Source organism: Brassica napus, chromosome C7, assembly GCF_020379485.1.
Source record: "Brassica napus cultivar Da-Ae chromosome C7, Da-Ae, whole genome shotgun sequence".
Classification (NCBI taxonomy): domain Eukaryota; kingdom Viridiplantae; phylum Streptophyta; class Magnoliopsida; order Brassicales; family Brassicaceae; genus Brassica; species Brassica napus.
This window is the reverse complement of record NC_063450.1, coordinates 34,051,505-34,063,533: the sequence shown is the minus strand read 5'-3', so window position 1 is coordinate 34,063,533 and position 12,029 is coordinate 34,051,505. Positions and strand designations below refer to the sequence as shown.

General features: G+C 37.9%; 1 protein-coding gene and 1 pseudogene across 1 annotated transcript; both read left to right on the top strand.

Moving 5' to 3' along the window:
- Nucleotides 1-7,873: 7,873 nt before the first annotated feature.
- Nucleotides 7,874-9,164, top strand: LOC125589823 (annotated as a pseudogene).
- Nucleotides 9,165-10,275: 1,111 nt separating this feature from the next.
- On the top strand, nucleotides 10,276-11,311 carry LOC106448839 (uncharacterized protein At4g02000-like). Its single transcript, XM_048764177.1, has 2 exons — nucleotides 10,276-10,984; nucleotides 11,082-11,311. Exons 1-2 carry the CDS (start codon nucleotides 10,276-10,278, stop codon nucleotides 11,309-11,311), a joined length of 939 nt encoding a protein of 312 aa, XP_048620134.1.
- Nucleotides 11,312-12,029: the final 718 nt, after the last annotated feature.

Sequence of the window (12,029 nt, the reverse complement as noted above, 5' to 3'; positions counted from 1 at the left end):
GGGTGCAGTGTCGTTTAGATCGCAGCTTTGGAAATAATGAATGGTTTTGATTGTTCCCCAGAGCTCATATGGAGTATTTAGAGATGCTGGTCTCTGACCATAGACCTATTTTAATCAAGTTTGCTTTGGAGGAAATAGAAATGGGGCGTGGTCGTTTCATTTTTGATAAGAGGTTAGCGAAGCAGAAAGGTGTGGAGGAGATAGTCAAGCTTGGTTGGGGAGTTGATACATTGGAGAACGAGACACCTTTGCTGGAGAGAATTAACAGGTGTCGGAGAGAGCTTGCTAAATGGAAGCGAGTCACGACTATAAGCGCGAGAAGTAGAATTAAAAGAATCAAGGAGGCGCTGGAGACAGAAATTTCTAAGATCTCACCCAGTTGGCAACAGTTGAAAATGTTAAGAAGAGATTTGTGTCAAGCGTACCGTGATGAGGAATCCTTTTGGAGACAACGAAGTCGAGTGAGATGGCTTAAACTTGGTGACAGGAACACCAAGTACTTTCACCTCTGTGCCAAAGGTCGCAAAAACCGGAATAACATTCTCCTGCTCAAGGATTCTCAGGGTAGAGAACATTTTTCTGAAGGATCGAAAGGCAACATTGCGGTGGATTACTTTCGTGACATCTTTACAAGTTCAAACCCTTGGGACTTGGAAAGTTTGTTTGAAGGGTTCCAGAGTAGAGTCTCTCCTGCAATGAATACGATGTTGACGGCTCCAGTTCTTTCTGAGGAAGTCAAGAGTGCAGCCTTCTCTATCAAAGAGGATAGCGCCCCGGGTGCTGATGAACTAACGGGCACTTTTTATAAGCGGTTCTGGTCTATTGTGGGTGCAACTACGGTCCAAGAAGTGCAGAGTTTCTTCCAGACAGCGATCTTACCGGCGGGTTGGAACCATACGCACATTTGCCTTCTGCCTAAAGTCAACAACCCATCGAGGATGATGGAATTGAGACCTATAAGTCTTTGCTCAGTGCACTACAAGATCATCTCAAAAATTCTTTGCAACAGGTTGAAAAGAATTCTACCAGACATCGTCTCCGACACTCAGGGTGCTTTTGTTAGTGGTCTCCTCATCACCGACAATATCTTAGTTGCACATGAGATGGTACATGATTTAAGGATTAAGGATGGGGTTGACTCAGACTTCATGGCCATCAAGACTGATATGTCCAAGGCATATGATCGCGTTGAGTGGTGTATTGTGGAGTGTCTACTAGAGAGGATGGGCTTTGATAGAAAATGGGTAACATGGATCAGTGCTTGTATCAGCTCTGTCACATACTCGGTGCTCTTAAATGGAAGTCAACATGGTTTCATCAAGCCGGAGAGAGGGCTCCGCCAAGGAGACTCACTATCTCCATTCCTCTTCATATTGTGTGCTGAAGCTCAGGTGAGCACGTTGAATCAAGCTGAGATCTTGGGGAAGTTGAATGGCATTCGTTTATCAAGGGAGGATCTTGCAGTGCATCACTTGCTTTTCGCCGATGATAGTCTATTGTTATGCAAGGCAACGGTGGATGAAGGAACAAAGTTAGTAAGGAGGCTAAAACTCTATGGCGATGCGTCGGGTCAACTGATAAACACTTCCAAGTCTTCGATAATCTTTGGCTCCAAATTTCCACCACTGGTACGTAACCAAATGAAAGAGGTGTTGTGTATAGATGCGGAGGGGGGGGTGAGGGTTCCTATCTGGGACTACCTGAATGCTTCAGTGCATCTAAGAGCAAGCTCCTGAATTTTATTCATGAGAAATTTCAAAAGAGACTCAGGGGTGGGGGGTCGAAAATACTGTCTCAAGGAGGAAAAGATATTATTCTTAAGTCTGTGGGGATGGCTTTGCCGGTCTTTGCAATGAGCTGTTTCCGATTGCCTAAAGATCTATGCGCCAAGCTAACGAGCATTATGACTGAATTTTGGTGGGGAGGTACTGCAGAGAGAAAGAAAATTCCATGGGTAGCTTGGAAGAAGCTATGCAAACCTAAAGACATTGGTGGTATGGGTTTTAAGGACTTAGCATGGTTCAATCAAGCCTTGTTATGCAAGCAAGCATGGAGAATCTGGTCTAACCCGCAGTCCCTTCTATCTCGGGTCATGAAAAGCAGATACTTTGAGCAAGGAAATTTCCTTGACTGTCCTCTTGGGTATAGACCATCATACGCTTGGAGGAGCATTGTACATGGTCGTGAGTTACTATTGTAAGGGCTGCTTAAAAGAATCGGGAATGGTCATGTTTGGTATGATAACTGGATCCTTATGCCTACACCTAGACCTCCGAGATATAGAACAGATGAAGTAGACCTTACGCTTAAAGTATCAGACCTTATTGATGAGAGGTATGGAACATGGGATGCGCAGCGGGTACGTCATTTGTTTTTAGAGGAAGATGCCAATCAGATTCTGGGAATGAGGCCACAAGTTCAACGCCCTGACACAATGGTCTGGGATTTCAGCAGGAATGGGGTGTATGACTCTCAAAGCGAATACAAGTTACTGCATCTCCTACAAACAGTTGAAAATCCAGTTGCTGCACCCTCCTTACCTCCGATTGAGAAAAGACTTTGGTCTAACTTATGGAAGGTAAAGATAATGCCTAAGATCAGACACTTTCTGTGGCGAGCACTGGCAGGAGCCTTAGCAGTAGCTGAGAGGCTGCGATCGCGAGGGATCAACGTTGACACAACATGTAAGCTATGTCTTGCACAGCCTGAGACCATTTGTCATGTGCTTTTCCATTATCCGGTTGCGAAGGAGGTATGGAGATTATCAGAGTTTCCTACTCCAGCAGCTGGTTTCTTTACAAACTTTGTCTTCCTGAACTTTCATCACTTGCTGGAGACATGTAAGAGGAGTCGTCTAGAGGAGAAAACTCGCTTGGTCTTTCCATGGATTCTATGGAACCTATGGAAATCCAGGAACAAATTTGTCTTTGAACAAGTACGCGTAGGGGCAGATTAGATATGGAAGAAGAGTCAACTGGAGTCTGAAGCTTGGAATGCTGCCAACGTGGGTGACAAGGAGGATATTGATGAGAATACGGGTGGTTCTGCACTACCTTGCTGGCAAAAACCGTGTCCAAGTTTCATCAAATGTAACATCGGGTCATCTTGGATAGATGCAAACCGAAACTGTGGGGTTGCTTGGCTGACACGGAATCATTGTGGTGCTCCTCTAATTCACAGCCGTTGCTCGTATTCGATGGTGGCATCGTCGCTAGAGGCTGAGCTGTTTAGTTTTTTGTGGGCCGCAGAGAGCATATCGACGTTGCGACACGAGAATGTAGTGTTTGAATCCACTTCCTATTTGGCAGGAGAGGCAGTTCTGAGCCGTGATAATTTTCCTCAGTTTCGTGTCCTGATTGACACGATAAGAGAGAAGCTATCGAGGTTACAATTGTGGTCCTTAGCTTATGTACACAGCGAAGCGAACCGGTGCGCCGATGCCATCGCTCGTAGTGTCACAAGAGATCATCGCTATGCTTCGTATATTGAGAAAGGTGGCCCTTCTTGGCTTCTTCCTATGATTCGTGCAGATGTTGTTGACACGGTTAATGGGTACTAATGGAAAGCTTGTGTCTGGTTTTCATCTTCTCTGATCCATTTCATTTCATTCCCAACGGAGATGGATGTGAGCAAGGGAGATGATGTTGAGTTTTGTTTTTTTTTTTATTTTGGAGTTTGAGGCCCTGTTGGTTCCACCAAGCTTTGTCTCTTTCGACTATGTTACTCTTTCTTATGAACTGGCTACAAAGCGTTAAAAAAAAGGAAGAGAATCATGGAGAAAAAAAGTCACAGTAAGACCATTTAATTAACTATTTAATTGACAAGTCATACTATATTCGGTAGATGAGGTGTCAGTGGTGTTTTTGTTGTTATTTTTTGTGTGATAATTCTGAATCCATAATTGATTGGTTAATTGTGCTTCTCATGATTATCATTTGTACCAATGGATTTTATTAAGGTTTATGTTAGGCTAAATATGATATTCAAGAACCGAGGAGAATAGTGAAAGTGTTAATCTAATTGTTTTTATTATAAATTAACATCTAAATGTATAGTTATAAAATTTCATTTCAAATATTTCAATTCGTTTAAGATTGTTGCCTAGTTGTGAAGAAAATACTGCATAACTAATGTAGGATTTTTGAAGCTCAGTATATTTGTTTACTATAATGTAAACAATTTGATTTTATTTTATTTTACCTTTCTATTATTTTCTTATTTTTACAGTTTTACTTTAATATTTGTAGTTCTTTGTAAATGAATAATATTATTTTTAATGTTTTTTTAATTTAGCTATTTTTTATATTTAAAATAAGGTTTTTTTTTTGAACCAAAAAATACTCAACTAAAAATAAAGATAATGAAGATAGATATATTCTAATACTTTCCTTAATCAATTTTTAAACTTCTAATAATATGATATAATTTAGTTGTTTTTTGAAAATATAATCTGACGATAATATTTTAACTTTTACTTAAAAGATTAACTATTTTAAAATAGAGAAAAAAAATATGTGTAAATTCCAAGACATACTTTATTTTACTTTAACATATTTCAAACGATCATTTATAGAATTTTGATCAATGTTTTTAGTGTTTATAATATGTTTTGCATATTTATTTGTATTTTATGTTTACTAATAGAATATTAAGCTATCTGACTGATCTTCTTTATATATATAATAATAATACTCCAGAATTATGAATTTTATTGTGATGCTAATTTCCTAGATATCATATATGAATCTAAAGAAGTATCACATACAATAGTAACTATATTTCAATTCTTAGAGTTAAAACTCAATTGCACAGACCGTTGAGCAATTGCACGACGACGTTTATTATATATATTATAAATTAACATCTAAATGTATAGTTATAAAATTTCATTTCAAATATTTCAATTCGTTTAAGATTGTTGCCTAGTTGTGAAGAAAATACTGCATAACTAATGTAGGATTTTTGAAGCTCAGTATATTTGTTTACTATAATGTAAACAATTTGATTTTATTTTATTTTACCTTTCTATTATTTTCTTATTTTTACAGTTTTACTTTAATATTTGTAGTTCTTTGTAAATGAATAATATTATTTTTAATGTTTTTTAATTTAGCTATTTTTTATATTTAAAATAAGGTTTTTTTTTTGAACCAAAAAATACTCAACTAAAAATAAAGATAATGAAGATAGATATATTCTAATACTTTCCTTAATCAATTTTTAAACTTCTAATAATATGATATAATTTAGTTGTTTTTTGAAAATATAATCTGACGATAATATTTTAACTTTTACTTAAAAGATTAACTATTTTAAAATAGAGAAAAAATTATGTGTAAATTCCAAGACATACTTTATTTTACTTTAACATATTTCAAACGATCATTTATAGAATTTTGATCAATGTTTTTAGTGTTTATAATATGTTTTGCATATTTATTTGTATTTTATGTTTACTAATAGAATATTAAGCTATCCGACTGATCTTCTTTATATATATAATAATAATACTCCAGAATTATGAATTTTATTGTGATGCTAATTTCCTAGATATCATATATGAATCTAAAGAAGTATCACATACAATAGTAACTATATTTCAATTCTTAGAGTTAAACTCAATTGCACAGACCGTTGAGCAATTGCACGACGAAGCACCGGACAATCCTCCCCCGCCCCCCCCCCCCCCCCCCCCCGATGTCGGCCGCTCCGCCCCCCCCCCCCCCCCCCCCCCCCCCGATGTCGGCCGCTCTACGCCTCCTGGCACAAAGAATAAATTTTTTGGCGGAGGAATGATCCTAACTAACGAAGATGGGATGATGACTTATGGTTCTTTTGCTAGTAACCGAGTCCTCACCCCCCTACATGCAGAGTTCCAAACTCTTCTGTGGGCTATGAAATCTTCTATCCAGTTGGATCATTGCACAATGAACTTCAAGACAGACTGCCTTCAGCTAGTTAAGTTACTTGAAGAAGACGAAGAAGACAACTGGCCATCTATGTTGGCCGAATTTGATGAGTTCCACCTTATTTGTTCTATGTTTACGTTTTTCTCTATATCTTTTATTCTCCGTTCTCTTAACTTCCAAGCTGACCGACTTGCAAAAGAAGCTCGGTCTCGAGGATTCTCCTTTTCCCATGTAAACTCCCAGCTACCAAGCTGGATGGCTCCTGAGGCCATCCTCTCGGTAACTTCTTAATAAAATATGGAGTTTTCGATGTCAAAAAAAAAAAACTCAAAAACGTTACTAAAAGTTAATAACACCGAAATATTTTATTATAATCTGTTTGATAATCTGTTAGCAGCTTTTCTGATAATATTTTATTATCATCCATCATAGTAGTTTATTTTTTTTTTTGTTTATAATCTTTATCTTTCAATATCCAGAGCAAGTTGATTTGTTTATAGAATCATATAGTTTATAGTTAACAAACTGAAATTGCATTTCTTATATATATTAAAAAAAAGCAATGCAAATACTGAATGCTGTGAGATAAGCAAAGCAAAACAACTAAAAGTTAATAACACCGAAATAGATGTGGCGTTAATGGTGATTAGCCATGTGTGTTACGCTATTGATGTAGCGTTCATTGTAATTTCTGCAAGATAACCCATTACCCATAAGATTTAAACCATTGCTTGGACACATTTTTTGTGATAAATCAATTTATTTAATCATGATAACACTCACTCAATCTGGACAGTTTTCATGATTGCAGGACATCTACTCTTACGTTAAAAACCAAATTAGACAGAGTTGTGCTTAGATAATCAGAAACGAAATATAACTAAATGAGGATATGTTAAGATGTCCGACAATTGGTCCTGTTTTGTTTCTGTTGGAAACAAGTGTTGGTTCATTTTTTTTTTTGAACACTTAAAACAAAAACTATCCGTTTACAAATGATAGTTAGTACCAGTCCCATATTTCTTCGATATAATGTGCCATCTATTAAAAGAAGGCCATGTTCATGTTCATTGTTCGGCCACTTGAGCGAAGCCTTAACATCCATCCAAATTCCAATTAATAATCAGATTCGAAAGATATAAATTTATGTTTTAAATGAGAAAGGAACAATATTGTATTAATGACAATTGCCATTTTGCTATTGTAAAAAACACATGTCATGCACCAAAATGTCACATTCATACACAATAAACCATACTATATTACAATTGACCCTATTTTAGATTTGTATATATATGTCAATAAAGACTTATTCTATGGGTTGAACATAGGTTCACCAACCAATAGGATTGTGTTATTTCATATTCGATATCTTTTAAAAAGGGAAACAAAATATTGTCAAATTATATTATATTTTTTAAATTAAAAAATAAAAAGAAATAAATAAAAAATAGTAGTAATTACAAAAAAAAATATTTTTAACGTCGTAAGCAAAACATTAAACCTTAAATCTTAATCTCTAAACTCTAAATCCAAACCCTAAACCCTTGGGTAAACTCTAAACTCTAGGATAAATCTTAAACTCTAAATCAAAATTACGAAACACTAAAACACTCAAGGGTTTAGGGTTTAGTGTTTTTATTAAGGGTTTACCCAAGGGTTTAGGGTTTACCCAAGGGTTTAGGGTTTAAGATTTAGAGTTTAGGGATTAGAATTTAGGGTTTAGTGTTTTGCTGACGACGTTAAAAAGACCTTTTTTAATTCTTTTTTCTGTAACTATTTTTTTTTTACTTTTTTTTTTAAAAACATAATATAACTTGACAATATTTTGTTTCCTTTTTTAAAAGATATCGAATTTGAAATAATGAAATCCTATTGGTTAGTGAACCTAGAGATTCACCCTAGGGGGTGAACCCAAAATAACTCGTCAATAAAATAGTATTTCATCCCTTCTTCACCCACACCCCTTCTATTTCAATCCTTCTCTATATATAATCTCCCCACCTCACATTAACACTCAACTCATCCAAAACTATCTATCCATCACAAAAACAACACAAACTCGAGAACAATATCTTTTCACTTGATCATTACCGCATTGCCCAGTCAATATACACAGCAACATTAAGTACCATGGTGAAACAAGAACCCAAGGTTCAAACCAGCAGCAAGAAAGAAATGTCTCTGTCTTCACCATCTCATTCTTCATCTTTATCTTCCTCTTCCCCTAAGATCAAGAACAAGAAGAGTAAGATTAAGTAGTACAAAGGAGTGAGGATGAGAACTTTGGGATCCTGGGTTTCTGAGATTAGGGCACCAAATCAAAAGACAAGGATTTGGTTAGGCTCTTACTCAACAGCCGAGGCAGCAGCTAGGGCTTAGAGCATCTTTATCCCACAAACCCAATTGGGTTACTTATTCTTTTTTTTGTCTGAATAGAAAAAAAAACCTATCGCTGGCCGCCACGTGTCAGTGGAGCCCGCGAACAGTAAAAAAAACCATGAACAAACGTTTCTTCTCCTGCGACTTTTGCAACTCGTTTCTTCCTTTTTGTGGTGGCCCACACCCTGTTTTTTTGGGTAAAATCCCTCCTAAAACCATGCGATAATGGTGCTCTTACGATGTTGCACTCTTGTGTCTCAAAGGCCCTCAAGCCAATCTCAACTTCCCTACTTCATCTTCTTATTCTCTATCTCAACATCTTCTTGATGCAAATACCATTTTGTCCCCAAAATCCATCCAAAGAGTCGCCGCTCAAGCTGCCAACAGCTCATTTGACCTTTTATCCCCTTCTTCCTCAACTTCTTCTTCATCTGCTACCTCGTCACCGTTGGATCAAGAACAGCATCATGATGATAATGATGATGATGGGATGCAATCTTTGATAGGGTCTTTCGTAGATAACCATGTGTCTTTGATGGATCCAACATCGTCATGGTATGGTGATGAACTAATGGGATGTTCTCCTTCGATGATGTAGCTCCGTTCAATTACTCTCCTCAGTTGAACTCGATGACAAATATGGTCGATGAGTACTATTATGAAGATGCTTATATTCCCCTTTGGAGTTTCAGCTGATCCGACGGTCCAGACTACATACTTTATATATTTGTATCATTTAAAAATTCTTTTAATATGTTTATTAATTTACCCTTGTCGTAATTTTTTTCCAAGTTTTTTGTTGCTTGGAGAGAATTGATGACGAGATAACTGACTGTAATATTATTCAAGGTTTTATATAATAAGATTGGGACCTATGAAGATTTCAATACGCTGGGATTTAATTTATGTGCTTGGAAGATCACATGAACAAGAGGCCCTTTTTGTCATTTCTTTGACTTTTTCAAATCAATTTTATGGAGAAGAATAATAATAGTGTGTTGTACTGAAAACATATATTTTGCAGTATGTTTGTTTATGAAAGAAATCTAATGTTAATACTTCATCTGATTTTGCTTCACATTTGAAAGGACTCACGTGTACATATGTCATTTGTGCCGAGTACCTACCTAACAAAATGTAATGATTTTGCAATCCAGCACATTACCTTTGCTTTGAATATCTTATTTTGGTAAGTGGTAAACGCAATGATATATATAATTAAACATCATTATTTACAAGACATGGTTGGTAATGGTAAAGTTCTTTAGAATGTAAGATAGCAACTATATACAACTAATTGCTATAGTTAGTTGTGAGCAATTTTCCGATCTATCTTCCTAATTAATTCATTAGTTGTTTAATTAAACACTATTATGCATACTTGCATAGTACTATATTCAGAGGAATCTTACTGTTTCATGTGCCGTGGAAAAGTTTGGTATGGCTAATAATGCATACATTGCTTGGGGACAAAGTTCATATCTTTGAAACTTGAAATACTGTATACATATATATCTTATTTTTTTAAATAATTTGTCTGGTTTTGTTTTCGTTTTCCTCTTTCATGGAGGTACAACAGAGCTGCAGTTAAGACATAAGACAAACAAAAAACCAGCCGCCTAGGGTTTTGGAGACTCGCCGGCAATTTTGAATCTTTGAAGCTTGGCAAGGAGGAAAAAGAGAGGGAGACTATCGAACACTCCTCTCTGGCTCACGGTGTCCTGTATTGCATACAATGGTTCGTCACATCCTGTTATAGAAGAATTTCCACCCTAGTGGTGTGTAAAGGGCTGTTACGTGACGAGCAAGGGTGATTTACGAGGTGATCCATACCATGAATCGTTTGGCTGGATCACAACCAAGGAGAAGGCATGACGGGTCGTCTAAACGTTGATCCCAAGAGGAAGAAGAGGAGATCATTAGGGTTCCAGCTTTTGATAACTCAGATCTGATCGATAAATTCAAACAAACCCTAATTGGCAGGATGTTCCACTCGGATGGAAGAAGCGTGGAAGCGTTGCTTAAACACATGCCCAGACGCAGGATCTGGGATGTTGAAGGACGAGTGAGGGGAACTAACCTAGGGAACAATAAGTTTCTCTTTGACTTCGACATGGAGGAAGATCTTGAGAAAGTCCTTCAGAAACGACCATGTCACTTCAACAGATGGAGCTTTGCCCTTGAAAAATGGACACCAACAATCAACGAAGAGTTCCCAAACTTGATCCCTTTTTGGGCAAATGTGGTGGGGGTCCCGATACACTACAGGAAACAAGAAACTTTCGAGAGTGTGGGGAAAGCACTGGGAGTCTTCGATAAGGCTGATGTGGAAGGAAGCAAGGTACGAGTCTTTGTTAATGGAGACAGGCCTTTGAAATTTGAGTGCAAGGTCGGTTTCGATAACGGAGATGTGGCAAAGGTGTCAATCCAATATGAAGATCTCTATAGGTATTGCTTCTCATGCAAGAGAATTTCGCATGAAGAAGGTACCTGCCCTGAACTAAATGATGATCAAAGAGAGAGGAACCGGGTAGCAAGAATTGCACAACACGACTTGGAGGAACGTGCTACTAGGGAAGCCTTTTCTCAACCGCAACGCCCGAATGCGGGAATAGGAAATGAGATCCAAAACTCAAGAAGTAAGGGGAAAGAGTACCGAGGCAAAGAGGCCAGCTCCCCTGATTCCCGAAGAGGTAATAAAGATAATGAAAGTTTTGAAAAAAATTCTTATGACCTGAGGAGGAGACTCACTTAGAAACGTGACTCTATATCAAAGAATGTATGGAATAGACTGGATAACACCAAGGGTACTCAACCTGAACTTCCCCGAAACCGAGATAGATACCACCCATACCATCGCCAAACCGGTATACATTCTAGGGAAACACACAGAGATACGGCGTCATCCTCAGAATGGCGACCTAAAGACTTGGGGGAAACCCGATACGGGAGAGAACCGGAGAAGAGACATGAGAGACATTCGGAAAAGCAATGGGAATGTTCCAGGACCACGGCCTTAAGGAACATAATATCACCGGACTCCCAGCGAACGGTATCTGATTACCAAAGGAATGAAGCTAAGGCTTACTACCGAGACCGAAATTCCCGCTCTCCACCATCGGCTAGAATGGAATGGAGACCGGTTGATAGAACTCGAGAAACAGGGATGAGTCGTGGCCTTCTGAAGAGGAGCAATATACCAAAGGAAACCACAAAAAGTTCAGGTGCAACTGCTCCGGAAAATGAAGGAGCACGAAGAAGCCCACTTGTAAATCCCCGACAAGACTTGGGATTCAAGAAACTGCCTCGACAAGAAGATGAAACCAGGGGCACAGAAGGAGGAGCAGAGAAAGAAACATACATGATGATGCTCACCGAGATGGAAGGTTCAGCACTGAATAAAATCCAAGGAACAAAAGAGCTACCTGAGAAAACGCAGGAAGAGACGCCACAACAACGAAAAGACAGAGAAGCTAAGGAGCTCGACAAGATCATAAATGAATATGCAGACTTGGCAGATCAACCTATGACTCAGGAAATGATCGATAACGACGATTTACTCGAAGAGCATGAAGAAGTGATAGAGAACTCCCCATACACAAAGCTCCCCGTTAGAGACGACGATATGAAGGACGAACAAATTGAAGCTCTCTCACAAATGTCTCCGGAACCTCAAATCAGTAAGCAGAAGTCTGTGTCGAAAACGATATCACAAAAAGAATCAAGGGTGGAAGAAGC